We start from the raw sequence: 27,802 nt of genomic DNA on the forward strand, positions 1-27,802 counted from the left end.
TGCAAAGAGCAAAGGATATTGCTTGCTGGAGTTTAAAGAAAATTATGGTATTTTCCGCATTGGCCAATTTCGAAGTTCGTTCGATCAGTAGTGTCTCCCGTATAAGAATGAAAGCCGTGCACGTATAACTTTATATCCGTTTACATCCTTAAACGTGACATAACCTTTAGAGGAATTCCTTTATTCAAATGGAAACAAACTTTTTACAATATTTTATTCAATATATGTAGCTATTAGTTTTATAGATAAAAATGCGATAGTTTTTGAATTATGAAAAAGTAATAATATTATTATTCATATCAATAATAATAGTAATTCAAAATAACAGTTTAACTACTAGCCCAGTTTTAGTTCCCTCGCCTTAATTGTAAAAAATTACGTAAGACTTGCAGATTTGGGGAACACGTGACCATGTCAGCTTCCTGGACGAAAAACCTTGGAAACGAGACAAAGACTATGCCCCAGTCCACACGTGTCCGGAAACAGTCGAACCTCGTCGAACCCCGCTTCACGGAAGCTTCACCGACACCCGCTGAATGCGAACACCTCGTTATCAAGGACAGTTTTCTTTGTCCCTCTGGGGAAAGCCCTTACAAATCTTCTAAATTCAACTCGTTTAGCAAGGTCACCTCGTTAATGCGGACAACGGACGCTTTTTCTTGCCTAATCAACATCAGATTCTCAGATCATAGAAAGTCAAACTCACTAATGCGGAAGCTTTATTATCAACTGTGTGGCGCAGTTGCTAAATGCCTTGTTCTTGGAATAAATTTTCTGCTACCCCCCCCCCCCCCCCCCACCATTTCTTTTGTTGCTGACATAAAACACTTACTATCCTTACTCATGTGGCACCAAATGCGTAAAAATTGTTTCCACCAAAAAATACAACGGCCACAATTTTCTTTGAAAATTAGCTACACGGTCGAAACTGTTCTTTCAAAGTTTTATTTGGTACTGTACTCTGTTTGAACTCAAGGGTACAATAAAATCTTTACATCATCAATTAAACGAATGGAAGTTTTCGAACACTCGATAATCCTTTTTTACCAGTGTTTCAGGAAATGCAAAAGTTCAGTAATTGGACCGATTTAAGAGGAATTTAATTGCAGCAGTATGAACGAACTACTGTTGACTCCCGATAACTCGAAACCCTCGCTAACTCGAACCAAAATCGATTGTCATACATTTACTGTAATTTTACCCTCAGTAACTCGAACTCTCGGTAACTCGAAACTCCCACTAACTCAAAGAAATTTTTGTTTCCCCTCAGTTCATTTCTATATAATTTTACCCTCGATAACTCGAACCATGTTTTGAGCCCTTAAAAAGTCGGAAAAAACAGTGTACTTGCGTCCGAAACTGATGAATTTTGAATTCCCCATTGACGTGTTGTAGGCATATAGTTTACTGACCTTTACTAGTCAAATCTAAAGTAAAACTGAGTTTTACTTCTCAAAAATGCATGCTCTATTTAGGCAACGTTTTGTTACGTTCCGTTCTGATTTATAATCTAGAAGTATCTTTCAATTTTCACTTAACATTTCTAAAATTAATGTGATTGAAATGTTCACTGTGCAGTAAAAAGTGTTTTTTTTTTCCTTGCTCCCGGCTATTTTCTTCGAGCTCCTGATAACTCGAACTTTTTTCGCGTTCCCTTGAAGGTTCGAGTTATCAGGAGTGGACTGTATTACTGAAATGAAAGATCTTAAGAATATTCGCGTAGGATGAATGTCAATTATTTCTTTTTATCTGGTACAAATATAGCAGGCAATTTTCTTTGAAACTGATACTGAGTTTTATATCGAAGAAATTCAAAACGCTAAGAATTAATGACAATAGAAACTGTTGCCCAAAATGGCTTTTATAAATAAGATATTTTTTCAGTGCGAGGAGCTGATTCTGACTATGGAAGTTAAATTGTACGCATCGCAACATCTCCAAGTATAATAAGTTAGCCATATTTTACAAAGATTAAAATAAGGAATAGTAATCTACAAATGGTGACACTGTTTTGAACATTTCCCTTCAAAATCGATTTTATTTAGTTAATAAATTTAGTAACATTCACCAATAAAAATGGATGCATGCCAAAATGTATAATTACACAAAAGATGGAAACTTCAAATTTGCTATAGACGAAACATAATTCCTACATTTGGCTCTTTCAAGGCTGAGTCTGAAGGCTGATTACATTTCGCTTTCATTTACGTACGATAATGTAACTGACTAAAGAGAATTATATATGTACAGTTCAACTCAGTTATCTGTAAGAATTCAGCAAGAAAACTTGCTTGTTTCAGTGTAAAACAATTCGGGTATCTCAGGTCCAATTTTGGAACAAACCTCATGAATTTGCCATTCTGCAAAAAATGAAATTGCGAATTTATGATATTCACTGATGGCATTCAGGCGAAAGATTGTTTCATTTGCTATTCAAATTATGTCATTGTACCGACCACAACGGAAAATAAGTGAAAACCATAGCATTTTAAGATTAGGATTGGCCTTTCTAGGTTTTCAGCTTCACTTAACTTTCCCCGGCTTTACTAATCCTCTTAGATTCGGGACGGGGGTTGTGTACTGGCGCGCAGTTAAGGAAGATCACTGAACACCAAGCCGGACTTCATTCCTCCATTTGCCCTTAGTTTCTTAAAAAAACCCTCATGGGATCCTCGCCTACTAGTTAATATTCGAAATGAAAGGCAAAAATAACGTCACTAGACTGAGTTTCTTTTCGCCTTCTTTCAACTTTTTGCCATAATTATTAATGGAGTTTAACAGAGCCGAGGTCACCCTCTGCGAAACAATGTGAATTCTCGACATGTAAACTGAGAGAGGTTCCGTTTGATGCTTAACCGTTCCAGAAAGCTGACTAAAAAGATGATTTTGTTTAGGCACGACTTGGGATAAAATAACGGCCAAAACCTATTTCATATAAGCAGGTGACTTATATGAAAAATATGAAAAAAAGAGACATTTTTGTGTCGTAAAAATATTGTAGATGAAAGACTGTACCAGCCAGATAATTTTAATAGACAGATGAATAAATAATGTCAAGATAGGTTGTTTTATCACGAGATACATATATTTAGAAGACTTAATCAGAACAAATGTGGTTTTGTGACAAATGAATGATGGGTTGTCGACGTTGTCGGTGTATCACGAAAAATTGCCTAACCGCGCACGCTGAACTTTCGGAGTGAGCTTGGGCCAAATATGGCAACATGGACGCTTATTGGCTGCCTCGGTCACAGAATAGGACGTCATGTCTGTAGGTTACTGTGAGGCGTTATGATGGTGGGTCGCCATTTTGACTCAACTTTCTGGGCTGTTTTTGGCTAAAATGTGAGCTTTTACTCCGTAGTTTTTGTCATGGGGATTCACACATTGTTGGCCTATCCGTCGGTTTCATTTCAGCCAATTTAGGTTTTTCATGGCCGAGGGAATCGACAATGATATGAGCGAACAACAACGCGGTCAGGCTAACGTTTCGCATGGCCAAGAGGCGGTTCGCTCTCCTCAAGTACAGTTCGCCGTTCCGGCAACAAACTCACAAACCGGGCTTGTATCTAAGCCTACACTAAGTTCGAATAGTTCAGCACCTATCCCAGGACATAAGAAAAAAAGTTCTTTCCAGATCACCAGTGTTATCGAGACTAAAGCCCGAAATCGTGGTGATAGTAATGGATATGATGGCGATTTGAACGAAAGCGATATAGTTGAAGATGATCATGAAGAAGTCCAAGTGGAGCTTGGTTTTTCAGATGTAGGAACTGCAAATGGCAATGGTGGATCTAGATTTAAAGTAGTTAAACTGCAATTAGATAAATCCTATCTACGTGGCCGATGGAAATGCCACGACTTTCCTGATGTGGAGTCAACGCAATCTTCTACAAGTGTGTCTACTTTATCTTCGGCAAATATATCTGCTCAGCCTTTGAGAGACAATGTGGAGAAAACGGACTCCCACTCTAGTGCAAGGATAAATTCAGCTAGCAATTCCGTTGGCAATCATATAGCAAGTGATACAGACTCGCAATTGTCAGAAATCCAAACGCATGGCTCGGCTATAAAGCCGTCGACAACACAAGCAAATGAACACAATTCTATATCAGGGGAAGTACATATAGCCTTGAAAAAGAAGGATTCTGAAACAAAATTGGGAGGTGTTGGTGAACTTGCAAAGCATAGCGATTCCTCAGTAGCAAGAGTTTCGTTCGGTGTGGAAAATTTTGATACTACTTCCCTCGAAGGAGCGCAATTACTTGTTTCAGCAGGGTAAGTTCTCCACGAGATATCGAGCTGTGAGCAATAGTCTGTATGTGGCGCAACGTGGTGAAGGGGATAATCGATTAGAGTCCCTAGAGAGTTTTCCAAAAGTTGCTGTACAACGAGCTTTTCCTCGCGTTTAGATGGCCTTAGCAATGTTTTCGGCTATTGCCCCCACTTATTTCGCTTCAATAAGTCTTAAATTGCAGCGTTGGAAGTTATTGACTCTCCCAGACCACATTATTTATTGATGATCCATTGCTACAAGCAGACAGCTTCTTAATTTGTTGCCGGCTTTCTCGTTCATAATTCTTTTGTTTAAACATTATATCTTGTTCAGGGTTGACCATAGGCATTGTACCATTTAGCTCAATGTTGTGGTTTCTCAATCGAAGAAAATATGTTGGCGATGTTGTAGTATTTTTAAACCAAGTGACCATAAAATTCTGATTTGATTCGTTCTTTGCTCTTTTACTGTACTGTTTACAATAATATTATTTGTATTCCACGTGAGGTTTGAGGAAAGCCGGTTATTAAGCTGGAGTTCTTCGAGTTTGTTGTGTATTTGACGGCTGGTTAAACCATATTGTCACTGATTATAAATAAAGTAAGTTGCCAGCTCTTTCTTAAAAGAAATGTTTTAAAGAGATTCCTCGAGGCAGTTTCTAAACTCCCTATATGTCGTACAATATGTAATCGCATTTTGTAACAATGGCATTTCCTGAATTGTTCTCAGTCTAACTGACCAAATCTCTTAAAAGTTCCTTTCCGCAAGAAATTTGCTACCAGTGAAGCACAAAATAGGAGTGAAAAAATTCCTTATTGAAAATACATGTATCTTTCCTACAAATTAGCATTCTCTATGAAAACTTCTGTGGTTTGGTTCAGTATGCAGTTATATTGTACTTTCTGAAGACACAGAGTTAAATCATCTATTTGGTATTGCCTTTGTAAAATGTTCATAAAGACCCTTTAGTGTTTTGTATTGTAAAGCTGTTTCATGAAAATGTAAATGCTGTTGTATTTTAATTTGTTGTTGTTGATTGTCCTTTTCTACCATTTTTCTCTTGCCACGAAAATGTAGCATGAAATGTTGTGTTTTAGCTTTGTTGTCCTGTCAAAATGTTCCTAAATCCCGTGGTGATATGCTGACAATTTTTCAATGGATAAATAAGATGCATATGCCAATGAAATATTGTTAGTTTTGAATGCATCAAATCAGATGTTTGTTCCTGTTTAAGTTGACGTTTGTCGGCAAATTGGTTTTTGTAACTAGGTGATTCACCTGATCTTCAACTGAGGTGTAAAATTTTGTAAAGCCAATATGTCCAGAAACTAATGTTTTTCTCTCATCTGGACAAATGTCTAAATCTCTGAACTTATGGTAGTACAGGTTAAGATGATCAGATCTCCCTACCAGGGATTTGTTTTTGTGCTCTCTGATAATGCTTTTCTTCCAGTGTGGCTTGTTGTTTTTCAGAACCTTTGCTGGTTAAGTGATTTTTAATGTTATGCATGTCTTTCATGCTGTGCCGATAGCAAAACTCAAGGCGTTAATTTCCATAAACGAGAGTTTGTTTTGGCTGTATAAGTTACTTTGAGCGTGTGTATTCTTCCTTTTTTCTGAAGGTATTAAGGCAGTGGTAAAAAAAAGAGTACAGGTTGTTTTTTTAGCTCTTGCTGTGAACAGGGTTATTAGTTGTTTGACATTTGCAGTGGCCTTCGGGGCAAGTTTAATCTGAGAAGGCATTACCTTATCAAAGAAAAATTCCATCTGCTGTGTTTTAGCATGGTCAAAGTTTTTCTGTAGTTGAGATACATTTACCATCTTCCTTGTGCAGCTGCAGCGATCTCAGTTGAGAATCTGTTACTGTGTTCCACGCATTCTTTTTAATTATTTAGATTGCACCAAAGAGTGAAAATGTGAATTTTTATTAGAAAAAGACTGTTTTAGTTTTAGATATCATTGTTATGCTCCTTTGAAGCTGTTATCATTTGTCTTTATTTTCTAAAAAAGGAGTTAAAAAAATAACTGAATTTAACTTCCTTATCAGTGATGCAAGTTACTTAATCTGCAGAGAGGAACTTGTAAAATGGTAATATTACTGTATTTCTATTTTGAGAGCCAATGTTTATGCACATATTTTATCCATATTTTTGCAAGAGTTGTGTATAATCTTGTTCAGCCACTTTTTGAAGAAATGAAGTTTTTTTTACCCATGAAGCCCATGGACACCAAGATTTCTTTTGGAATACTCTGATTAACCAATGTTGTTGGTTGAGTCGCTGAAGTAAAAGAAACAAGCAAGCATATTATTTTTATTGTAACTCACAGGCTGTGTAAATACTCACGGGTTATTTTTTGGTAAAATATTCAAATTTGCACAGGTGAAGCATAAGTTTCGAGAAATTACTGTAGTTATGTCCCACTTTATTTCTAATATTGTATCCCTGAGGATGTGAGTGTTGTATCTGCAGAAGAATAGCCATGAGTATCTCGTGTAGAAACAACATTAAAATTGACCAAGTTCATTGGATAAAAGGAGTAATGTTGCAGATAAGGGTGCATGCGATTGACCATATTCCGGAATAGGAATGGATGGAATAAACTTGAGAAATTACTTGTTTTAGCAGCCATAGCATTCTAACATCTAAAAAGCGCTTGAAATAAAATGATAAGATGCATGAATTTTTTTGTTGGTCTAAAAAACACCCTAGAAGAGATTCGTAACAAAAAGTCTCAATATTCTTGTTCCAGAATACAATTAATCGAATGCTTCATTCAAAACCGTTACAATCTGAGACCATGAAATATTTATATCAGCCTAAAATGGAAACTGAAACCTACGTTAAAAGAGCCGTTTCTTCCTATGCACTTAGACTATAGAACTGTTTGCCACCTAGTATTCATAAATCTAAATCTACATCTTCTTTTGAGTTTCTTGAAACTTATCTTTGTACACAATTTTGATTTAGTATAGTTTTTCTTTTCAAGGGAAGTCTGATTATTGGCTTTGTTATTTTACTTTTACTCTGACAATTTTTCAACTTTTAGGTATAATAATAGAGAGGAAAAGTTGTTACGTCACATTGCCATGGTAGCAAAATTTCTGGATGACATCCAATCGCACATGGAGTGTCACTTAAAAAAGAATTCACACTGCTTCAAACTTCATCAATCTTATTCTATTTCATGTAGTATCTCAAATGTTGGTGAAATTTTCGTGGGTTTAGTCTGAAAGGACCATATTTTCTGCTCCAGTGATACAGGCTAATTCTCAACAGACTATTTAGAACAATGTTTTGGTGGTTACAGCAAAGACCACCGATCAAACAAAGGTGTCTGATTTTACCAGATTTTTTTAGCAAATTTTTGTAGAATAAAGAAGCAATTATTTTAAGTCTCATTTTCTTGCAAGGAGATCATAATGTATTACCTGAGGAAGCCAAGACATGCCTGTCGAAATATCGGATAATATAGTCAAACCTCCCATAAGCGACCACCGAAAATGGGATGAGTTGGTGGTCTCTCACGAGAATTCGAACTGCAAGAGGTCTCTTACAAAAAGAAGTCCAGACACGTCCACTTATTGGAGTTAATGTATTGCAAGGAATTTTTAAGGTCACAACATATGTAAATCATGTTTCTAAAAGATCTTCTCCTTGAGTCGTACTTTTTTATTTCTACTGAGAACTTAGCACTTTGTCGTTGGAAACGAACAAAAATGTTTGCATTGCTCGTACCTAAAGTAAATATTAGAGAGCTTTAGATTCTGAGATGAGGACAACTATGAGTATGAGATTTTCTCAGTACTAACTAGTGCTCTAGCGTGAACCTTGACTTTTTGGCGTGAAAATGCGATAGCTGTCTTCATTCTACCACAATTTTTAGCCAGTAATCGTTTTTAAGGTTACAACATATGTAAATCATGTTGTTTCTAAAAGATCTTCTCATACTCTGTGTACCCTTTGCATACACTGAACATAAAGATTAGACCATGGTATCACAGGGTTTGTACAGGTCATGGAAAACCTGGAAAGTCATGGAATTTAAGAATGTTATTTTCCAGGCCTGGAAAGTCATGAAGTTTAAATGTCGGTCCTTGAAATTCATGGGAAATGAAAATTTTGTTTGGTAGCTTAGTTACTGCAGATGACAAATCAAGGACAATTTAGGATAGAGAGGAGTAATTAAAGAGTGCAAATGGCATGCATTTTGGTGGCCACCTGAGTTTGTGTCTATTGAACTGTTCAAGGTCAAAAAATACCCCCAAAAAAGGAAAATTGTGAACATTTTTTAAAGTGACAACTAAACCAAAGGTCATGGAAAAAGTCATGGAAATTCATGGAATTTGAAAAGTGCAAAAGAGTACGAACCCTGTATCATGAGGCCACTTAAAAAAGGTTAATAACAATGGAGAATTCTAAAACCGTCTCCTAAAAAGTGGTCGTGGTCGCTTATGAGAGGTTCCAACTGTAAATCCTTAACTGGGAAAATTGTGGCTTTTTGGATAAGTGGTCACTCATGGGAGGTAGTTGTTTATGAGAGGTGGTTACACATGTTGGTTGGAATGTACTTACATGTAGGCTTTTAACCTTTTATCCTTTCAACTGCGGCGGGATTAGCTCATTCGGTAGAGCGCTTGACTGCAGAGCGGGAGGTCGTGGGTTCAATTCCCAGGGCCGGAACAATACTCAGGGTCTTAAAATAACTGAGAAATGAAGGTACTTCCTTTGCCCTGCAAGTGGCTGGACCTTTACATGGCTTGGATGACCATGTGAAATGGCAGTCCCGTCTCCAGTAGGAGACGTAAAAAACAGTGTCCCCAATTAGTATTTTTGTGCTAAATACATTGACACTGAAAGAAAGTGCATTATTTATTTATTTATTTATTTATTTTGTAGCTATACAGCAAGAATTGAATCATATAATTTTGGGGAAGGGAAAGTGATGATACTTTTGGCTTTTTCTCTTTCAGACAAGGCACTGCAGATGCTGAGATGCCTATTGTAAATAAAATTGCTACGGCAATGGTATGTGGACTCATGGTTTATCTTTTATATCAAAGCTGATTGGCTTGTATGTGTGCATCAGGCTGCAAAGAAAGTCAGTTTTACAGCTTGCTATTTGGGCAACTAGCCCTCAAAAAATTATTGACCAGCAGGACTGATTACAGCTCTTCCGTGATTTGAATTCCCCTAGAAACTTCACTTGCCCTTCTGGCAAGTTTTGAACAGAATTTACTAGCCCAATAGCAAAATCCACTAGCCCTGGGCTATCAGACACTACTTTCTTTGCGCGCAGGGGCATGTGTAGAGTATTTATTTGAAAGTAAATTGTATTAGTTATCCTAGGTTGACTTGCTTGCAAATTAATGAATTCAAATGTTCAGTAATCTTGTGTAAAACAAATTGAAACAATTTGTTTCTGGATGACTCTACAATCAGTGAAGAAAGAGTAGTTCAGCTCTTAACTGGGTTATTGTTTTTCTTCAGCTGGTCAGAGGTAATCAGTACGTTGCTAATCATCTCTGAGCTAGCCAATCAGCACTATTCTTTTTTGTAGTATATGTTATGTGGCTAAATGTAATTTAGGCAAAAATAACCTCTAAGCAGTGCTGGTCAGCTGTTTCCCCAGCTATAGTAGGGGTGGCCCGATGCCTTTAGCAGGGGCTTATATACGCAGTTGTTTGCTTGCAGTTCTTCGCAAAGTGTCATTGCAATAGCTTGCTGTTTGCGTGCCAGTTTGTGCTTTTGTAAACCATATACTAATGTTATAATTAATACTATCTTTGTCCCTGCAGGAACAAATTACTCAGATTAAGTCAGACCTACTTAGTGTTGTAAACAAAGAAGTTCAGACATTAAAGGAAACAATATCCAAACTCACTGAGGAAAATCAGGAACTTAAACAAGAAAATGAAAAATTACGGACCTTGGTGGAAAGCAAGCACTCTACATGACAGCGGCCTTCATCTCAAGATCTTATAATCTAGAGTGAACCTGAGCTCGCTTTTCCAATTAACACTGTTGTTCAAAATATTTCAGTGTTGTTGCATGAACCTTAGGCAACATCCTCGACAACAATTTGCTTGTCTTTCCAGGAGAAAATGCTTGTTTAAATACTATGAGGTTCTTGAGGGAAAAGTATTGTTGCAGTCTTTGGCTGTCTGTGTTTTAAATGACTGTCATAAATTTTTGAAGAACCGATGCTTATTCACGAGGGAGTAAAACACCAAGATGTCAAAGCATTGTTAACCTCAAACTTCAAAGATGCCCAAACTTGCTTTCCAGGAGAGATCCCAGATTTCATTTATTATATTGAGTACTGAAAACAAAAGAGCACCAGCCAAAGAGATTTCATTTAAATGGTTATGCAAATGTTTGGGATTTTGGCCTTGGGATCAGAAGTTAGAACTGGAATATTCAAGCCTTTGTAACTGCTTTTAGAAAGGAAAGAGGGGAGCAGTGGTTGTCATTCTTGTTGACTGTAAAGGTTGCAGTGTAGCAGAAAGCAACAAACTATCATTCTATCCAGCTTGCTTTTTACTGCGCTACACACAGGGCCAGTTGTCAACCTTGAGTCCTGCCTTTTTATTTCTACTGAGAACTTAGCACTTTGTCATTGGTAAAGTAAATATAAGAGAGCTTTAGATTCTGAGACGAGGACAACTACGAGTACGAGATTTTCTCAGTACTAACTACTGCTCTTACGTGAACCTTGTCATTTTGGCAGGAAAACGCAATAGCTGTCTTCATTCTACTATGAGTTTTAGCGACAATGTCATAGTGGCAGAAACAAGTTATCAAATTTTAGAAGTGTAATCATTTTGCAACCGGGAAACTACTATTTTTCAGGTGAAAAATAGAACAATGAAGTATTCCGGGTTAAATCTCGTAGTGATATTCGTCCTTGTCCTCAAATCTAAAGCTCTCTATTATTATTGCACAAACATAGAACAAATTTATGTTAAAATTTCATGTATTCTTCTCAAAACAGAAACAAAAGGGCATTGTCAATTTTGGATCATTGTGCCCTTGTCTTTATGTTGATTATGCTTACTAATATATTTAAATACTCAGCCTCATAAAACAAACTTTAAAAACCTTAAACCTTAGTTGTGGTATAAACTGAATAAATGCAAGAGCATACTAGATACTTTAAGCAGCCATGACAGCAGTGGAAATTAGATTAAAGTAAATTTGTGCATCATTGCGGTTAATCCAACTTGCTCAGTTTTTTGTTTGTAACCAAATCATCCTGGAGCTGGATTCCTGTCCAAGTTAGAAAGAGTTCAGAGAAAACTTATTTTCTGTGTGTTCTTGCACCCACATAAATCATTTGTCAGCAGTTTTTGTGTTGTACTTGTACAGAATGTACAAAAAGGTGTTATGAATGGGAAGGGATGGTGATTAATGGTATTTTCATTGCTGTCATTGCTTTCATAGTTGGTTAAGGTTCTCCAAAGATGCAGTCACACCAAGAGATGATCGTGTCTTTTACAAGAGAGAATTTTACTGTAGTAAATACGAAACATTTTGTCACTTCTTTTATTGTTGCCTTCTTTTGACTGAACAATGTGAACTAATTTTGATTTCATCTGACTTATTCTAGCCTTTGAAACCTAAACTTTCTTGGATGGTTGTATAATGTAATGGGCCAGATATTAAGAATGATCAAAGTTTACCTCAATTCAGAGACTATTGGTAAAATAGTAGTCAAATACCACAATTAAAGAAACATTTTCACATGAGTTCTTCTATGAAATGAGTTCTCTTCTCCCAATGGAATGGCCGGCCCTACTAACAATACTAACTGCCAGTGGATCAAAGACGAAAAACTTTCAGAAGGATCACAAACGTGTATTGTTTGGTCATTTTTTTTTTTTTTGAGACAAAATTCCAGAACTGGGCAAAATTGCAGTCCTTTTCCTTGTCTTTGTATGAACCTAAAGTTTGGAACACACTAGGTGACACATCGCTACAACATGTCACAATGACAAATCACTGGTTGTGTACAGGTCAAGCAACAAGTTGTGTGACACGTTGCAACAACAAACCTCTATATATGCACTGGAGAGTTTTTGTGAAAATCTTTGTCTGGGCAAAGGAATTTTGTCATTGAAAAAATCACATCTGATTTGAATTTGTGTGACTTGTTCCAGCGACAAATTTCTGTTGCGCAGACAAGGGTTTTCACTAAATTCTCCAGTACACACAAAGAAATTTGTCACTGCGATGTGTTGCCGCTATAATGTTGGTGCAACTTTTCACCTAGGCTCTTGCAGCCTTAAAGATTACCATTGATAAAATTTGCCAGATTTTCAGTTAGTGCCTTTTAATTTGAGTAGATTCAAATAATGTTATTTAAAACCTTTGAGTTGCTGAACACCATCTTCGCTTTGATCAAGTAACTGGCCTGAAGCTTTAAGAAAGGCTAGCCTCTTTTGCTAAAATGGTGTTTGTTAATCTTTATGAGACTGAATGATGGAGTCTAACTTTTTAGTCTGGGGATGAAATCCTATGGTGGGGCCCTTCAAATGAAACCTCTTCAGAAGTACTTTCACATGGTACTATTTATTTAGTATGTTGTTCTAACTTTTGAGTCTGTGGATGAAATCCTATGGTGTGACCATTTAAATGAAACCTCTTCAGTCATCAGTAGTGCTTTCACATGGCACTATTTGTTTTCTAGCAATTTACAAAATGAAATTTGGAAGTTTTTACTTTGCCCCTTATGGCAGTGATAGCTGGGACTTGAAGCAAAGTCCTCCTTCTCTCTAGCTTGTGTTAATTTTTCTGTAATAAGGTCAACCCTTTTGAAAACAGGCACGTTTAGGACTGACAGTAAGGGTGTGTCCCAAAAGCTAAAACTGGCTAGATGAACAGGCCCAGTTTAGACCTGTCTTGAAAAAGGAACAAACCCTTTTTTAAAAGATCTTTTGCTAAAAAAACATTTCTACCTTGAATACTTTAAGAATATTTATGGTTGATAGTATTCTCTTCCGGTGCAACTACTCAAACTGGGGGACTTGGAAGAAGATCCAATCACAACGTTTTTGAAAACAAAGGATTTTCCAAGTTTTTTGCAAATGGACTAATAACATTCTTAAATTTGAGGGCTGTTTCCATAGAGGTCAGGTAAGTTCAACGGTTTTAAAGTATTCAACGTTTGCATAGATGAACCTTGAATTTTAATGGTCTGTTTGCAAAAAAAAACTTGAGAATCTTTTGATTTCAAAAAAGTTTGTGATTTGATAATCTGCTTCCAGGTTCCCTGGTTCAAGTAGTCACACTGAAATTACTGTACTGGTGTGGCCGGCTGGTTCTGACAAAATAGCAAGTGCCCTTTTAATAAGTGTCTGTTTTAAACAGGTCTACACCTTGTGGAGAGTCGAAAGCGGTCAGGGTGCAAGCTGTAGCTATTATGTACTAGCCTAAGGGTCATTTTAACTAGCCTGAAAAACTGTTTTTGATGAACATGATTGATAACTGTTCTTCTGTAACTGAATTTCCCATAAAACTTCACTTGCCCATGGGGCAAGTTACGAACAGAATTCAACATTCTGACAGTACAATCCATTGGCCTCAGACTATTTGACATGCATTTCTTTGCATGCAACAGCATTGGCTAGCTTTTGGTGTCCAGCAAGTCTCTGATACAGTCCTCTGACTGGTGTAGTTATAATTAAATCATTTTGACCCTGCTCGGCTTAGCACCTTCAGTAGCTCATTGGTAAGCATCTGAACTAGAAGTTGGAGGGTCGTAAGTTTAGTTCTCACCTAGAGCTTGGAAGTGTTTCTGAGCTTTCTAGTGTTAGAAATCTTCTTGCAAAATATAGAGTTGTCTGTCACAAGAGAGCCGATAATTGTGAGAACTACTTTTCCCAAGATGTGAACAAGAGAGAGAAGTTTAGCTCATGAAAGGATAAAAATAATACTGTTAATGCAATAATGATGTTGTTGGTGTTCCATTGCTGTTGATGATCTTCAAGACAATCAAATAGATGTATTTTTCTTTGTATAAAATAGATTGAAAAGGGAGATCGCCCTGTCATACAAAACAAGTAAAAGGTATTGAGATGGACCAGCTCATGATCATATAGACACAAGAAACAGTTAGCCCTCACAGCTGCCACAATAACATAAGTTCTAGTATTTACTTTCACTGAGAATATAAAAGCTGCAAATTAAAACTATAGCACAGAACTACAGAACCCCTGGTTATGATATCAACTGTTGGTTATCATGTGTCACTTTATTTCTGCACATCCTTCCGTGGACAGTGAAACAGTAGTCCATAGGGTCACTTTCAGTTGAACTATAATGGAGGCAAGGTGCAAATAAGGCTAAATTTTTTTAAGCCACCCTCCCCCTCCCACATAGACACAATAAAAAAAAACAGACCACGAAGTTCTCTCAAAAGCAGGAATCAACTTTTTTGCGTATAAAAAAATTGTCTCTTGACAGACATTTTGCATTATTGTCAATCAGAAATGGTCACTGGGTCATTTTCTTTGGCTCTCTATAAGGTGAACACTTCTATTAGGGCCTGTTTACATGGAGGTGGAGGACTCCAGTAAGGTGAGGTACCCCACTCGGGTGGGGTAAAGGAATAACCTGCATTTCCTTGCAATCTTATAACCCAGCCATCGTGGGGTGCACTTTCCCATGATCATTGAATGGCTGCTAAGTGTGTAAACAAAACATGGCAACCAATTTGATGAAACACCAATCTGTTCTGGCTAGGATGGTTAACCCACCTTGAAGCGCTTGCATGGATAAAATTAGGCCCTGGCAAAGATGGTTGCCCTGCCTGGCAGACCAGGCAGCCCCCCTTGGCGGGCCAACCCACCAATCACATTAACATAATCAAATTAAAATGAGACATTATTTGGACAGGCAGGTTACCCCACCTAAGAAGGCTAGCTCACCTATCTTGGGTCCTCTACCTCCATACCTAAGAAGGCTACCTCACCTATCTTGGGTCCTCTACCTCCATGTAAACGGGCCCTAACATTACTTTGTCAGAGTTGCTCTTCATCAGTGGGGGAGGACAGGGGGTGGAACCAGGAGAATAGGGCACAGGAGTTGGTAGAAGAAAGAGTAGAAAATGGAAAGAACAGTAAGCTACCCCCAAAAATGATCAAATTCTTATTCTCTAGGCCCCAGTTGTTCAAACGTTGGATAGGGCTATCCACCGGATATATCAGAGAAACCGATTGCGTTACGCACTGGATAGATTTTTATCCAGTGGATAGCACTATCCAACGTTTGAACAACCAGGAACAGGGCCCAGTTGTTCAAAAGATGGATAACGCTATCCACTGGATAAATCTTTATCCACTGAATAGCGCAATTGGTTTCCCTAAACTTATTCCCTGGATAGCCATTTATCTGGCCCCAGTTGTTCAACAGGTGGATGCGCTATCCACCGGATAAATCTCTATCTACTGGACAGTGCAATTGGTTTCCCTAATACTTATCCACAGTATAGAGATTTATGCGATGGATAGCTCTATCGAGCTTTTGAACAATTGGGGCTGGGCCTCAGTTGTTCAAAGGCTGGATAGCGCTATCCACCGGATAAATCTCTATACTGTGGATAGTACAATTGGTTTCCCTAATACTTATCCACTGAAAGGCGATTTATCCGGTGGATAGCGCTATCCAACGTTTGAACAATGGGGGAGGTTTTCCAAAAGAGCAAAACATAATCAATAAATTTACTGCAAGGGTATCTGATAAGAAGCCTCAAGTGGAAGTCTGATGAAATGACAGATTCTCTTTCAAACAGGCCTCTTGTGTGAAACAGAGAGAGGGAGAGAATTAAGGTCTTGATCAATGTCCCTTCACCACTTGACCACTCAATCAAGCTGACGGTAAAAAGGCCAAGAAAAATAACTCACACTTTCTCTACTTAAATAATCGAATTTATTCTTGTAAAATAGCTTTGTGAAACGGTTAATTAAAGAGACTTCAAATTCTCGATAGATTTACATGGGAATTTACTGATAAGTGAAGATTAACAATCATATTTCGTACGGTTTCAGTAAAGACTACGTAAAAAAATCTGACCTAGAACCATTATAACAAGAAGGAAATCCAAGATGGAAGAAAATATTGAAGCATAAAGGTCAACACACCCTACCTACAAACAGTTTTTTCAAAAGCAAAATGTTTGACCTGTATGAAGCGAGTTTTCCGTCTATAACTCTATTATTTTTCTGGAATATCTGCGTGAAATTTTTACACGTAAGCAACAGTGCAGTAGTGTCGAGTCCTCTCTCTCGTCAGTCGAAATATATTTTTTAATTTTACTACACATCATTATTCAAACTATCCCATCCTTATGCTCTGAATGATCTGAAATATCGCTGTGAAAGAGAAGGAAAACAGCAGTTAACTTAAGAGAGAAATTTTTGCGCCGTTAGATGGTTACCAGAAGTCGTAAAATTCATGAAAGCCTGCCAAAAGCCTACCACCAACGCGAAGTTCGCGACTGAATATTTGACTTTTCAATTGCTCACCTGATCCACACACGACGAAAATAAATAATCCAAGAAGAATAGGTCCAACTGGATACTTTTCCTCTTGTGGTTTCTAAAAAAATAAAGAGAGATCGTCAAAAATAGCCAAAAAGAATTAAACGTTTCATGTTCCAATAAGAAGAAGATTTGCGTCGTTTTCTAAACGGCGTACACGAAGCTTCGTGGCCATTTCAAACCCTCACCAATGATTTAGGAACATTTCCTCTTGTCAAAACGTTCTGGCTATGTTTCTCGTTAGCAACACGCATTCTCTGTTTGGCTGGCATTTTAGAAGAAGGAGTTCTGGTCAGTAGAAAATTGCTTCAATGTCTCGTAGATCCCAACCACAACAAAGCAAGCTTGTAAAGGAAGAAGAAGCGATCTTACGCAGAATGTGACGTAAGAATTTCCTTATCCCTTTTTTGATTGGTGCCCGCTATCCACGTGACCAACAGATGATTAAATATGGCTCTTTTCAATACTTTCCTATCCTTCTTTTAAAATTTCTTGGTTTGTGTACTCTTTTTATGACACGATTACAAGCTGAATCAATTTTTTAAAAAGATTTTCATCATTTTCAGTTCCGCAATGAAATATAAAAACTCTGCGACTGTATCCGCTCACTGGCTATAAAAAACATCTCCAAACACGTAGACGAATCTGATTGGTTACAAGCGACCTCATGAGAGAGCTGGGGGTTGTAGGAGTCGAGTACTAGCATTTCCGGAATGGGGAAATGGATATTTTAGTCGGCCAAAAACAAGGAAAAATGATACAACTCACACAACTTGAGAGTCATTTTGAAGATGGAGTTGTATGGTCAAACACGTCGAAACAGAAAGTTGTGGCAGATATGAAAATGACAGAGCTGAATTTTTTATTAAGTTTCTTTATCTATGGCACAGTTCGTTCTAATGTAAAAGTCGGACTTATCGAATCTGAAGAGACTTTTTTTAGAGTTTTTTTTTTTTCGTTATAAGAATGTGCTTATTGCACAGTACGGAAGTATAAACACGCTTAAGAATTATATCCAATGTTACAAACCCATAGCCCTCGTGGCCGCCTGTTAAAAGGGGAAGGGGAAGGGGGAATTTGCTCTCGCGCGCCCAAATTCCCCGTCCCCTTCCCCTTTTAACGCCGGCCACGCAGGCTACAAACCCTCAGCTCAATCATTTCAGCTATTCCTTAAATTTCAGCCCGATATACTGACCGGCTCTTTGAGAAATAATAGGGTAGAAGTTTGACCAAAAATAAAGAGAAAACAAACCCTTTTACCGATTATTCCAAATTGTCAAATGATGAAGGAATTTTCCTGCAGTTTAATTCTTAGGGGGACCGACATCTAAGTCCAAAGACCGAGTGAAAAATTTGTTCTCGTAAGTTAACGCCGTCCTGTATAAAAAAGTCAGATTAGAAAGAGGCTAGAAACTTTCACGCCGTGGTTTCTTTGCTCATTGAGCCTATTGCTTTTTTGACGTTTACGAGTGTCATCGCCGTTGGGTTGCTTTTCAAAGTCCCTAATATCAAGACTGCATATACGGCAGCAAATACCCGCCCTTTAAATAATAGTCGCGCAGCATCCGATCACTGAGTCCTCATTAATTAAGCAACACTTTCATGTCGGCGGCTGATCCTTGCCACTTGCCATGCTACATTTAGAACACAACTTTATCATTGCTACTTTCACTCAACCTTAAAGAGCCGAGCTGTGGCCCTGCAAATTCCCCTAAATTACTCATTTCACGCAGTAAGCGTGGCGGATCGGTTAGAGCGCTGGACTTATAACAGTTGGAGGTTCCGAATCAAGTCCTGCCCTAACACGCCGGCTGGATTTGTTCGTGGTAGTTCGGAGTTCAAATCGTCGGCCAAACTTGTAAAATAGCCCACTGGTTCGCCTCCTACCAGTCGTAATGTTTAACTATGTTATGTTCCATTCAAATTATTTTCTTCATTATCCCTGGAAAGCCCCATAAGGGAAGAAGATAATTAAAGTATTGTTATTATTATTATTTACATTACTCATTAACATCTGGCCAATTCTTCGAGACTCTGGAACTAAGCATAGCAACAGTTACAAAATGAAAGTGGATTCTAGTTTCATGAATTTGACTGTGACGGCTACTGGAAGGGTGAACCCTGGCGGCCAAACAGACGAGATAGCCATCATAGAGGCACAGAAGTCAAACTCAGTAAAGGTTAATCACAGTCATTTAGGCGGGTTATGACTTCATATTCAGCTTCATATTTAGCTTAATAGCCTGCGTAGCAGCGATCAAAAAGCCCGAATACTCTGGGTACGAGAGACTGACGTGCGGGCAGGCGCTTGAAAGGAATACGGGCTCAAAAAATAAAAAGACTGAGGCGCGCACGAGGGAGCCACGCGGCGGGAGCTTTCAGAGGTTGCCGGATTCTCCTTTTAAACCGTATAAATTTCAAGTGTTCAAATAACTCGCCATGTCACGGTCTTGGCGAATTAGTAAGAGCAAAACTGCATACGCTTTTTAGCTAAAGAATTGGAGATGACCATCGCTCAGAAAATTAAAAGAGAAGTTAATAAAAAATAACGCCCATGTTCCTTATTAAAACAAAAGTGATAATACATTTTCAATTTTCAAACCCCTTGTCATTGTTTATCGGCTACATATTTTATATACCTGTATATCTACCCTTAATTTAATTTCAACTTTTCTGATTAATTCTAAATTTAGATAATAAATATCGCTAGATATAAATAGTAGATGAACAAATTTCTAACTACGGTTCGCTGGGATACCCTGGAATGCCAAACGAGCGAAAAAAACTAGTGACTGCAATTTTTAAAAAAGAAAAAAAGATAACTGTTTGATAAAAAAATAATAATAATAATAGACCCTTCCCGGACATCCCAATAGTAATTATTTTTAGGTGTTACACTATTTTTAAAAGAGGTTTTCCACTAACCTTTCTGTGCCTAGACCATTAAACTAGAAGCTTAAAAGAATGGCTTCAATATCACATGAAACTGATTTTTACGAAATAGTCCATCAATTGAAGCTAGAAACCAGCAATTAAAAAGTGTTTGACAACTTACTGCCACCTAAGGTAGTCTGTCATTAATCAATTGTTACGGTTAATTCTATCAATGCAATTTTGGCAGATAATTTTAAAAACGACATTTGGTGGAACACGCCATCGGGAAGAACATCTATGTGAACGCCGGCGAGATAGAGCGTTTTTGTCCCTGATAGAAAATGGTATAAAATAACATTAACCTACTATAGAACCAAATCCATTCCCTCTCCCTTCCACCCCTCCTCCTCCGAAAATGTCCCCCCCGGTCTTATATTCGGGTTTTTTTCCATGAATATTCTAAAATTAACCTATAGCTATTGCTCTTTCAGTATACAATATGCTCTGTAAATTTCAGTGTCTTCTCCGCCGCATTTGAAGTCAAAGCTTGTGTTAGCTGGTATAAATACTACAGTCCCACGTCTAACTGTAATCGATGCAAAGGATTTATCAATGCTGCCTGATCCAGATATCGCAATAGCTATACTTGGCCCATTTAAAGCTTGAAACTTGTACATGGAGCAGCTTGATGGAATCTAAAACAGAACACAAATCATGAGAGGGATTTCTTTAGCATCTACTTCATTTTGTTTTCTTATTTGTTATCACTACTTTCATCCTCGGAGACCCAAGGAAGGGCAGATAGTGGGGGCAAGGGAAAGTCTAAACGGGTGGGAAAAAATGGCGCGAAAAAAAGGTAAAGTGGGGCTATCTCCCCGTTATTTGCTTTTCTTCGCGCCATTTTTTTCAGCCCGTTTAATAGAAGTGAACCATAAACGCAATTTATGGCCCGAATGCGCGATGGCTGTTTACGCGTTAAGGCTGGGTAATTAGGGACCTTACGGAACTACGAAGGCGACGGCACCGGGAACGTCTAAACACATTAGCTTAGTGAGCAACACAACAACTCTACACGTGAATTACGCTTTTTTGTATATTTCTTTACCGTTCTTGCACAACTACGACGTGATATGACCAATTTTCGAAAAGACGAATTAAAAAAGGACAACGTCAAGGCGATAAATTTCACTATTTTTTACGCGGTTATCTTTCTTCAGTTACAGCCTAGCTGATTTCCCTACTTTCAAGTAACTGTGTGACTTGGCATAAGGGCGAAAAAGTTTGAAAGGAAGCAAAGTTTACTGTTTCAGCGATTTTTTCATTGGCGTCGCCGTTGTCGGAACGTAATAATGAGCTCTTCCAAAGAAGTGAAGCTTTACAAAAAATGGGATATTGAAAGGTTATGTAACTATACAGCCAGCAACGACAAAAACGAGAGCGAAAAAGCCGAGAAAATACCAACAGGGACATGACTTCCTCCTGAATACGTGAATTGACAGGTTTTGAAATCATTCAGACAAGAGACATGTGTATACCCCCTCCCCTGACAGGGTCTCCATTGTGAAAGCCCTGGATACAATAATGGGGTCCTGATCTTTGGAAGAACAGCGTTATGTGTGCTCGGGAACTTTCACTTGCCTGAATCCGCGCTACAGCAAAGTCAGGGACAGGAGGATCATAAATTGTTGTGTAAGGGTCATTTGGATCTTGATGACAAGGGAAAATGTTCTCCTCTTTACTGCGACAGCTATAATCCAGCATTTCACAGAGTGTGTCTACATCCTTTAACTTTGGCGTCAATCCAGCTCTGACGACATTATCACTACAGGCCATGCATTCTACACAGTCTGAACATCCAAGAAATAATAAAAAGAGAAAATGAAAATTACTTTTAGTCTTTAAAGAAGAGAAAATAGGTGACTTTTTGAATTGGTATAGCCTGCTTTGCAGGCATCACTGTCCCGTTTTAGAGAACGGGAGGGAGACTGGGGAGAGAAGGGGGAGTGACAGTGACTCCTCCTCTTCTTCTTCTCCTTTACTGGTTCTCAGACCCCCCACAGTCAGTGTAACCATATCTGAAAAGAGTTGCCTGCGGCGGAGGCTGTGATTGATGAGCTACTAAGCTATACATTATATTATGCTCCTATTAAACGTTAGCCTTATTATTAACCTCCAAGTTAAATGCTGATATAGAGTATTGAAATATTTCAGTAATTATTACTAATTATATAGGGATGGTTGTTAGCTACACAAGCCTGGGTCTTTGAAACATTTGACCTGATCTCAGAATCGGGAAGCCTCTGTGATGGGGCATAAAAGGTTAATTTTTTGCAGGTTAAAATTATTTTCCAGACGATGATGGACTACTTATACTGCCAGTCTTGAAAATCAGGATGTTGAGGTTTTTAAAGGAACAACTTTGTCACTGGCTGAGTGAGTGATGGTATTACTAAAACTAATTTTGTGAAGTCCAAGGCAAAATATCCAGAAAACAAAATGTGGATGGAGCCTATCAATCAAAGTGAGATAATCGTAGTTCTTACCTCCAGCTAGATAGGCATGAGGAAGGTTTGGCCCAAGAAACATGGCTTCTCCAGGTTTAAGGACAATGTGGTTTAAGAAATAAATACAAAAACAACCACCGTCGCCAGGAAATTGACTGTTTAGCCTCAGAAGAAGTTCTCCACAATAACTGGACAAGTCATCACCTGAGGATTTCTTTTCTGTGATTCTCTTGAACAATTTATTGAGTTGTAAAGAGATAACAGCAGGGCTGCATGTCATAAGTGCAGTGAAAGCTTTCTTTAGGCCATCATAACCTGTGAAAAATTCATTCACTTCATTTTTTCAACAGAGACACATGGGGGCGGGAGGGGGGGCGGAAGGGAGGTGCCTGCGAGGCTGATGGAGCCTAACTAGAGTGCATGCAATATGTAACCTTGAGAGTGGCATTACCATCACCCAGGTACTGTGAAACCTGACATACTTACCGTACCACATACTTACCAAAGGCGGGGGTGGGGAGCAGGGGAGGGGCAAGCTTATTTTCATGAAGCCGTGATCGACAATTTCTGGCCTCGGTAAATCGTGATTAACTGAAAAACTGTTCTGTGAATCGTGATTGAAGTGCACTCCGCTAAACATGAACTGTCAAAATCCTATATACGGTACACGTACATTGAAGATGAATTGAAGAAATTAAATCATTAATTTGGCCAAACTATCTTAACTAGCATCTGGCGGCTTGGTTTAATTTCACTTTTGAGTCTTAGATGTAACTTCATACCTCAGTAGGGAATTCATAGCCATGCAGAGATCACCCAAACAGGTGGCAGAATTCAAATACTCTATTTTGTTTCGTGACTCATGAAATGCAAAATTGGTTTTCATTGGTTTTCATGAACTTGTGATGAGACCCCCCCCCCCCCCCCCCCCAACCCAGGGCCTTTTTGGGGATAACAAAAACAAAATGATAGGCATGCCAAGGATAGGCCATGATATCTATACCAAATCCCAGACTAAACAGATCGAAAACACCACCCCTCACAGAAGCAGAAATACTAATGCAGTTTCTATACAGCTTCTATCTATGAAAACACCCTCTCCTGTCTTCTTAGGAAAAAAAAAAGCTTATTACACAAACCTGAAGAACTAGCAGCAACAGCATCAGCTGCTTCTTGTCCAATGACAGCAGCCAGTTCTGGTATGGTCTTCACAAAGTTCTGAATTTCAGCCAATGGGCGAAAACCACAAAGACCTTCAAAAGGGGTCAATGCTGTTTGTAACAGAAAAGAATGCAATAGGAAGGTTGATGAAATTTTTCAGCAATTATCTTCCTAATAATACAATATTATTGAACCTCCATGTGCAACCACCTCTTGTAAGTGACCACCTCTAATAAGTGACCACTCATCCAAAACACCAAAACTTTTCTAGTCATAGCATTACAGTTGGAACCTCTGGTAAATGGCCACCTTCAGTAAGCGACCGCAACCACTTTTTGGGCCTGAAAGTTCCATGATTTTCTATTGTTTTTAACCTCTTGTAAGCCACCACTTAAAACTTTCTCTGATCTCTATGTCTGCCATGTGCACTGTGATACTTTGAATATACGAAGAACTTAAGTAACAACATGGATGTACACCCACATAAAGTAGATTTGCCTGGACCTCTTCATGAAAGAGGTACCCTGTGGTTCAATTCTTGTAAGCAACCACCTCCCATAAGCAACCACTCAGTCTTTGCATTTTGGGTGGTCGCTTACAGGAGGTTCGACTGTATTTTCACAAATTCACTCATTCTTACCAATTGCCATCTCTGGCTTGTGGTTAGGATCTTTGTATATTTCAGGTTTCTCCCTATGAAGAAAGGCAGCATGAACTTTGTTTGGATGTGCTTGAATTGACAATGCTTTGTTAACTGATAACACCTTCAACAAGAATGGCAGTTTGCTGTCACATGCCTCTTTAACTGCCTCACCAAGAACATCTTTATTAGATTCAATCCACTCAGACAACAAAATCTCTTTTCCTTTGCCAAGCACTGTTGATGGTCCATTTGGATGCGTTCCCATCCAAAACTATAAAGAGAATGAATAAAAGCGAAGACAAGTCAGTAGGTAGCTAGAAAAAGCAGAATACTTTTGAATATCATTTTCTGCTTCTTGCATGTATGTACACATCGACCAGCCGTTAGGACTCTCTGGACAGTGGTCATTGGTACAGATGGATAAAAGATTTTTAAGCTCCAGGTTAATTTTTATTTTTTATATGGCCCGAGCTACACGTAAGTTACTTACCAACTGGCCTTTTCTATTCTATCTCATTAATATAATAATTAATGATAGTGAGTTAAAATATCAGTCTGAAATCATACCTCAGAATATGGTTTGTCCTCTTCTAGCTTAAATGAGGGACTTTGTTGGGCGAGCTGTGCTACAGTGCTAGTTAAACCAATCTTACCCCAAGCATAACACTGAACAGCACACTTTAATTCAACCACTGCAAAGGAAAAGGAGTTACATAAATTGAGAGAAAATGATGCTATATAACAGCAACCTTGGTGATAAAAGTCAGTGGCTGAAAAGTTAGAAAGGTTGCTGTGATGGGGAGGATGAGGGGTGTACAGCAAGCCAATTTTGAAGGGGAAGGGGAAAGAGAAGAACAGTTTTTGCTTTTAAAGATGCTTGTTACATCATATCAATGGGTTAGCACCTTAGTGCGGAAAAGACTAGGGGAACACCACAAGCAAACAACATCTGCTGCAAGACTGTCATTAAGAGGTGGGGGCCAGGGATTTCTCCCAGCTTCAATAAACTTTGCCCCCAGCTACTTTCAAAGGAAAAGAAGAAAAATAGGTCAGAAACCCCTAGCTGTTTGATTCATCCCCCTCCCCCTCCCCCGCTACTTGTTGTATTTACCTTAAAATCTTAGTGACGACCCCGCTGGACCCCGCTGCTGTTTGGGAAAACTAGTCAAGACCAACCTTGAGATTCAAAAAAATCACAGAGGCCATTCGCAGCAGGTGCCAGTGTCCAGCCAAAACAGAGACAAGGACTATGAACTACAGTGTGTTGCCCAGTATCCAAACACTTCAGTTTAACATTGCAATAACTTTCCTTTGTTAGTCGCAAGAACTCTGAAATTTGGCCCAGAGAAAATCTATTTAGTCCTTAATATGACGAAAGACAGTTTAACTTTTTTGCGTTTGTTTCCATGGCGAAATTAATATTTTTGCAGAGCTCCTATGTTGCCCAGTATCCGGACAGCTGGCCCAGTATTCGGACACAACAAAAACAATGTAATTGTACGTACATTTCGACAGGCAAGCGACTTATAAGCTTCTCTTGCACTTGCAAAGTAGTCTGGCAATCGATTCCAAAAATATAACCTAGCATCGTGAAATAAAACATAACAAATGACTGGGGTATAGTGGGGAACGCAAGGGGTTGTTAAATGGCATAATTCTTACTTCCTTGTCTACGAACTTTTTCACTGATTTAAGGAAGACATCCGTGGACACGTCGAAGCTGCGGTTTGCTAGCTCAATTAGCCAATCTGCAAACGACTTTTTTTTTCTTCATTTTTTATTAAAAAAAACAAGCTTGGGGAAGGGACCTCAATGGACGGTCAAAGGTCACTCTCCTATTTAGTCTGACCTACAGTGTTGATTTCTTCATGCTCAGTCCCTACAGAACCTACAATAAGCCTGCTTTTCTAGCAGTAATCCCTCCTTCTTTCACATCTCTCAATCCCTTTGTGACATTTTTCAGACCGTTGCAACGCCATTCTAGCAGTCACAAGTGGGGAAAGTATGAGAATTCCAGGTTCAACTCCAACACTTTCGGTTATATATAGAAAATGCAGTCACGCGAAACGAAATCAAGTCACCTCCGAATGAGTGAAGAAAATTTTCGTACGGAGTTGAGAAGAATTACATTTTACGACTATATCATATATCCTAAGCTTTAATTATAGTTATAGATATGAAATAAATCCTATCCGGATAATGTACGCAGCTAATTCATCGATTCTGTACAGCAAAGAAAAAACTGTCCGGATACTGGGCACCTGACATCAATACTTAGTGAATGTTTCTGGGCTCCGTTATTCCATTCAAATCGAATTTCAAGAAGAATTAATAAACTTTCTGAGAACCTGACTTCTTTAAGTATCTTCAGTCTAAATATAAAACCATTTCTTTGAAAATATCACATATTACCTACCCTTTTCTGAGCAGCACTAATTTTACTGCGCAGTAAACAGCATAAATATTAGCCATCAACTGTTTATTCACCTGAACAGAACAGCGTCTTCTGCGACTGTTTCGCAAGCTTTCAACTCGCCAAAACCTTCATCTTAAAGCTGAAATATTCAGCTTTCATTCGAATACTTTGTTTACCGATAACTGAAAAGGGCGCCTCAAAAATTGAGTTTTTGTTTTCAGTGTCCGGATACTGGTACTGTCCGGATACTGGGCAACATACTGTACCCCTAATTTTAAATAAACTGCTATCAATGTGACTAAAATACATGTTAATCACATGAAAACTCAGTCAGTTTACTGATGAAGACTGTGTGAGACAGTCAAAAGCTTCTTTGCTTTTTTAAATCTAAGAGACCTTGTGAAAAGAGCTTTTTTCACTCTACATTAGGTAAAAACTATATCATTATTGCACTTTTACAAACAGGGTTGACTTCCCTTAAACTGGAGGCTTGTTAGTAAAGATTTTAATCCTAGTGACGTGCCATTTACAGGTAAATTCTGTTAGGCACTGGATCGAAAAAGTAAAGATAAACTGCTTAACCATAAAAGAGATAGGGCACAACTCCAGGATAGCTTTTCTCGGTAAATTCTGGAAGGATTGAGTTTTGCTTTGGCCATAGCATGAAGACATAACTAGTCGATCAGATGGCGATGTTTTTGAGCAGAGAAATTCAATGTCAATTACCACATGAAGAGAACAAGGTCACGCGCCTGTGGTACCTTCTTCGCCCAATACAGCTCGGGACAGCTATAAACACGTACGACACATGACATGAACATTTCGCTTAAAGTTTTACGGATCGTTTACGTTCAAATCTGTTTTCTGGAGCAAATATTAGCCACCGCAACATTCATCTTTTCTTCGAACTTCTAAACCATAGGATCGATGTTCAGTTTTTGATACTAACAAACGGCCATGCGAACAGAGGGTGGTGTGCCTGTGCTTAAACCTCAAAACTGTCAAAACGGAACAAATATAACAAAATAAATCAGCGTTAGATCATTCAGTAGCTAAACAGTTACCTTCACTGGAACCGGCTATTGACGCCATACTACCATGGAAAACACTTTGAGTCAGAATGATTAGTCAGATTTTACGTGGACCGAACGAATTACGACAGGCGTTATTTGTTCATAGCTTACAATCAGAAAAGGCCTGGGTGCTAAAACTTCTAAGGTAGGGTCGGTGGGGTGGTTGGGTGAGATATGGTCGTTGTCATACTATCAAAAGATAAATCAATATTACATAAGAAACTATACACATTTCAGATATCATATCGTTTTGAATGTAAGAATATACTTTTTTTAAAGCTGCATCGTTTTATTTCTATTTGGTGAAGCATCAGACA

General features: G+C 38.4%; 3 protein-coding genes across 3 annotated transcripts; 1 reads left to right on the forward strand and 2 right to left on the reverse strand.

The window, feature by feature from the left end:
- Nucleotides 1-3,254: 3,254 nt before the first annotated feature.
- Nucleotides 3,255-12,023, forward strand: LOC140950026 (uncharacterized). Its single transcript, XM_073399184.1, has 3 exons — nt 3,255-4,278; nt 9,249-9,303; nt 10,074-12,023. The coding sequence occupies exons 1-3, from the start codon at nt 3,434-3,436 to the stop codon at nt 10,230-10,232; spliced, it is 1,059 nt and encodes a 352-aa protein (XP_073255285.1). The 5' UTR covers nt 3,255-3,433; the 3' UTR covers nt 10,233-12,023.
- A 4,157-nt stretch (nt 12,024-16,180) lies between these two features.
- On the reverse strand, nt 16,181-17,172 carry LOC140950061 (stress-associated endoplasmic reticulum protein 2-like). The gene is made up of 3 exons (XM_073399224.1): nt 17,003-17,172; nt 16,800-16,872; nt 16,181-16,646 (listed from the first exon to the last, which is right to left on the reverse strand). The coding sequence occupies exons 1-3, from the start codon at nt 17,084-17,086 to the stop codon at nt 16,609-16,611; spliced, it is 195 nt and encodes a 64-aa protein (XP_073255325.1). The 5' UTR covers nt 17,087-17,172; the 3' UTR covers nt 16,181-16,608.
- A 2,937-nt stretch (nt 17,173-20,109) lies between these two features.
- Nucleotides 20,110-27,579, reverse strand: LOC140950983 (mannose-6-phosphate isomerase-like). Its single transcript, XM_073400198.1, has 7 exons — nt 27,477-27,579; nt 24,564-24,688; nt 23,994-24,267; nt 23,332-23,463; nt 22,232-22,507; nt 21,327-21,535; nt 20,110-20,383 (listed from the first exon to the last, which is right to left on the reverse strand). Exons 1-7 carry the CDS (start codon nt 27,502-27,504, stop codon nt 20,165-20,167), a joined length of 1,263 nt encoding a protein of 420 aa, XP_073256299.1. The 5' UTR covers nt 27,505-27,579; the 3' UTR covers nt 20,110-20,164.
- Nucleotides 27,580-27,802: the final 223 nt, after the last annotated feature.

The sequence above is a fragment of the Porites lutea genome, chromosome 10, assembly GCF_958299795.1.
Source record: "Porites lutea chromosome 10, jaPorLute2.1, whole genome shotgun sequence".
NCBI classification, from domain to species: Eukaryota; Metazoa; Cnidaria; class Anthozoa; order Scleractinia; family Poritidae; genus Porites; species Porites lutea.

Coding starts and splice junctions, on each gene's coding strand:
- LOC140950026 (XM_073399184.1), top strand. CDS start 3,434: ATGGCCGAGGGAATCGACAATGATATGAGCGAACAACAACGCGGTCAG. Junction 4,279..9,248: donor CAATTACTTGTTTCAGCAGG/GTAAGTTCTCCA, acceptor TTTCTCTTTCAG/ACAAGGCACTGCAGATGCTG. Junction 9,304..10,073: donor ATAAAATTGCTACGGCAATG/GTATGTGGACTC, acceptor TTGTCCCTGCAG/GAACAAATTACTCAGATTAA.
- LOC140950061 (XM_073399224.1), bottom strand. CDS start 17,086: ATGCCAGCCAAACAGAGAATGCGTGTTGCTAACGAGAAACATAGCCAG. Junction 16,873..17,002: donor GAAATGTTCCTAAATCATTG/GTGAGGGTTTGA, acceptor TTATTTTTTTAG/AAACCACAAGAGGAAAAGTA. Junction 16,647..16,799: donor TTTCGTCGTGTGTGGATCAG/GTGAGCAATTGA, acceptor TCTCTTTCACAG/CGATATTTCAGATCATTCAG.
- LOC140950983 (XM_073400198.1), bottom strand. CDS start 27,504: ATGGCGTCAATAGCCGGTTCCAGTGAAG. Junction 22,508..23,331: donor TGTTGCTGCTAGTTCTTCAG/GTTTGTGTAATA, acceptor AATTTTTCACAG/GTTATGATGGCCTAAAGAAA. Junction 21,536..22,231: donor TCATGCCTATCTAGCTGGAG/GTAAGAACTACG, acceptor TTGGATGTTCAG/ACTGTGTAGAATGCATGGCC.